The 2,849-nt window shown below is 43.4% G+C and overlaps 1 protein-coding gene across 1 annotated transcript; it reads left to right on the forward strand.

The window, feature by feature from the left end:
• The first annotated feature begins 368 nt into the window (after nt 1–368).
• LOC131001259 (probable indole-3-pyruvate monooxygenase YUCCA3) lies at nt 369–2,578 on the forward strand. Its single transcript, XM_057927596.1, has 3 exons — nt 369–1,026; nt 1,227–1,598; nt 2,037–2,578. Exons 1-3 carry the CDS (start codon nt 388–390, stop codon nt 2,238–2,240), a joined length of 1,215 nt encoding a protein of 404 aa, XP_057783579.1. The 5' UTR covers nt 369–387; the 3' UTR covers nt 2,241–2,578.
• The last annotated feature ends 271 nt before the right edge of the window (nt 2,579–2,849 follow it).

Below are 2,849 nucleotides of genomic sequence, written 5' to 3' on the forward strand. Positions count from 1 at the left end.
CTAACACGTGGATATATTAGTTCGCTAGAATTCTTCGCCGGATGCAAAAATCGCTTAATAATATAATTGAAGTATACTGTGGCATAAAATTTGAATTATTGATGCAAAACACGAAAAATATGTTAATTGGGGTGCGACATTTAGGGCAATGAAATGTAGTATTGGCATCACAGTCTATGCGCGGCTAAATAATAAATCGAAGCATCAAGAAAAACAATTTAATCTGAGAAGAAAAACAATTAACGAACTCCTCTAACTCGTCCTAGAAGATGTTGGCATGTAAAAAAAGGAATTTGGGGAAATTGATATCATTTTCAAGTCCTAAACTCTATTTAAAGCTCTCCCTCCTTCATTCCCCCTCCACACATTCCAACTCCACTCTCTCAAATGAACAGCCAGTGCGACGACTTCTTCTCGGGGCGATGCGTACTTGTAAACGGCCCCGTGATCGTGGGCGCGGGCCCCTCCGGCCTGGCGGTGGCGGCGGGCCTCAAACAAGAGGGCGTGCCCTTGGTGATCCTGGAACGAGCCAGCTGCATTGCGTCGCTGTGGCAGAACCGAACCTACGACCGCCTCAAGCTCCACCTGCCCAAGCAATTCTGCGAGCTCCCCTACGCCCCCTTCCCGCCCGACTTCCCGCAATACCCCTCCAAGCGTCACTTCATCGACTACCTCCACTCCTACGCTGCAAGGTTTCAGATTGTTCCGCGCTTCAACGAGTCCGTTCTCTCCGCCAACTACGACCAAACCTGCGGCCTCTGGCGCGTCAAGACCGTCTCCGGCGCCGCCGAGTACATCTGCCGCTGGCTCGTCGTGGCCACCGGCGAGAACGCCGAGAAGGTCGTCCCGGAATTCCAAGGGCTGCATGACTTCGGCGGCGCCGTCATGCATGCCTGCGATTACAAATCCGGTGAATTTTACAGAGGGAAGAAGGTGTTAGTCGTCGGGTGCGGGAATTCTGGCATGGAAGTCTCGCTTGATCTCTGCCACCACCATGCCTTCCCATCAATGGTCGTCAGGAGCTCTGTGAGTGCTCTCTCTAACACACGCAAATTCCTTTATATATATAACTCTTGAGTTTTAGAGCTCCAATTATAAATAGTGGTCTTATAAAATATCCGAAAATAGTAGTAAAAAATTAGTGATTTGGCAAAATGTAGCCATATAGTAACCGATTTACGTGTGCTTTTCATGCTTAAGTAATTGGTGCGTGATTTGGTTGGTAGGTTCATGTGTTGCCGAGGGAAATCTTGGGGAAATCGACTTTCGAGCTGGGCGTGTCACTGATGAAATGGATGCCGATTTGGGTAGTGGACAAGATCCTGCTAGCGGCGGCGAGGTTGATTCTCGGAAACATCGAGAAATACGGTCTGAAACGGCCGTCGGTGGGGCCGTTACAGCTCAAGAACACACAGGGCAAAACGCCGGTTTTAGACATCGGCACACTCCCAAGAATTCGAAACGGCGATATCAAAATCGTACCAGGAATCAAAAGATTCTTGCAGGGAGGAGTTGAGCTCGTCGATGGCCAACTTCTTGAAATCGATTCCGTTATCTTGGCTACCGGATATTCTAGCAATGTTCCGTCGTGGCTCAAGGTGAGAGAATCTTACATCTTTGTGCGTGTGTGGTTTCATGTGACAGTTATGGAAGTTGGCTTCACTCTAGATTCTATTTTCTGAATCTGGTCATTAGTCAGGTTGTTGAAATCAGTTCTTGCAATTTTATAATGAGTTACATAAAATAAATAAATAAATAAACTGGCAACAGGTGAATTAATATTATTATTCAAGATTTTTTTTTCCTCCTCTGCCACTGTGTTTTTCAGAGTTAGGATTGATTTCTCCAAGAATAGGGAGGTGAGAAAACGGAGAAATGGATAAATGGGCACATGCAAGTTTGAATTTTTTAAGCTTTGTGCAATTCTATTTGTAGCCTTGATCGCAATTAGGACGGCGTCCTCAGTTTTCACTAAAAAAGCCTCCCTTTTTCCACTTAGTATTGTAAATAATTGTGAAGATATATGTAATTTGCAGGAAAATGAATTCTTTTCAAAAGATGGGTTTCCTAACTCACCATTTCCCAATGGATGGAAGGGCAAAGGTGGTCTGTATGCAGTTGGTTTCACAAGAAGAGGGCTGTCTGGTGCATCTGTTGATGCCATCAAAGTTGCACAAGATATTATCAAGATTTGGAAGACTGAAACCAAGCAGAAACATCACTCTGTCAAAGTGCTGTAGTAAAATTTTTGTGGCTCGTAGTTATCAAAGAAATGAGAGAGCAGCCCTCTCCATGAATAGCTAGTCCCAGATCAATTTTGTATTTGGGGCAGTTTTTGTACAAATTAAGGAAGATGAGGCTTTTATCCCCCTTTCTTTTTTAGTGGTGAATTAAGGGAGTTGTACAAAATGTGGGATGGAAGGTTTGCTATCAGTTTTCTTGTTTCAATTTGATCCAGCTAGTGTTTAATGGAGCAGTACAAGCTAGTGATAGTGTGTATGAATGGACCCATTAAATGTGATGGAACCTTGTATCCATAATTCCCAGTATCCATAATTTATTAAATGTGATTCTGACTCTTCACTGTGTTTTGTTTATCAAGATTCAAGTACATATAGAAAACACTAGAGAAAGAAAGTCCATGTTGCCCAGCACATGGATAGAGCCCACAGTAAGTGTGATGGATTATGTTCTATGCAAAAATCGAGGCGTCTACTAATCAAACACAATAGCTTGGGAATGGACAAGAATTGAATTCGTATCTTACTTGACTTGAAACATATATATGCAAATATAGAGAGACAGAGACATTTAAGGATTATATATAGCTCAATATCCATAATTCCATG

This window comes from Salvia miltiorrhiza, chromosome 8 (assembly GCF_028751815.1).
Source record: "Salvia miltiorrhiza cultivar Shanhuang (shh) chromosome 8, IMPLAD_Smil_shh, whole genome shotgun sequence".
Taxonomy (NCBI): domain Eukaryota; kingdom Viridiplantae; phylum Streptophyta; class Magnoliopsida; order Lamiales; family Lamiaceae; genus Salvia; species Salvia miltiorrhiza.

Coding starts and splice junctions, on each gene's coding strand:
- LOC131001259 (XM_057927596.1), top strand. CDS start 388: ATGAACAGCCAGTGCGACGACTTCTTCTCGGGGCGATGCGTACTTGTA. Junction 1,027..1,226: donor CAATGGTCGTCAGGAGCTCT/GTGAGTGCTCTC, acceptor TTTGGTTGGTAG/GTTCATGTGTTGCCGAGGGA. Junction 1,599..2,036: donor ATGTTCCGTCGTGGCTCAAG/GTGAGAGAATCT, acceptor TGTAATTTGCAG/GAAAATGAATTCTTTTCAAA.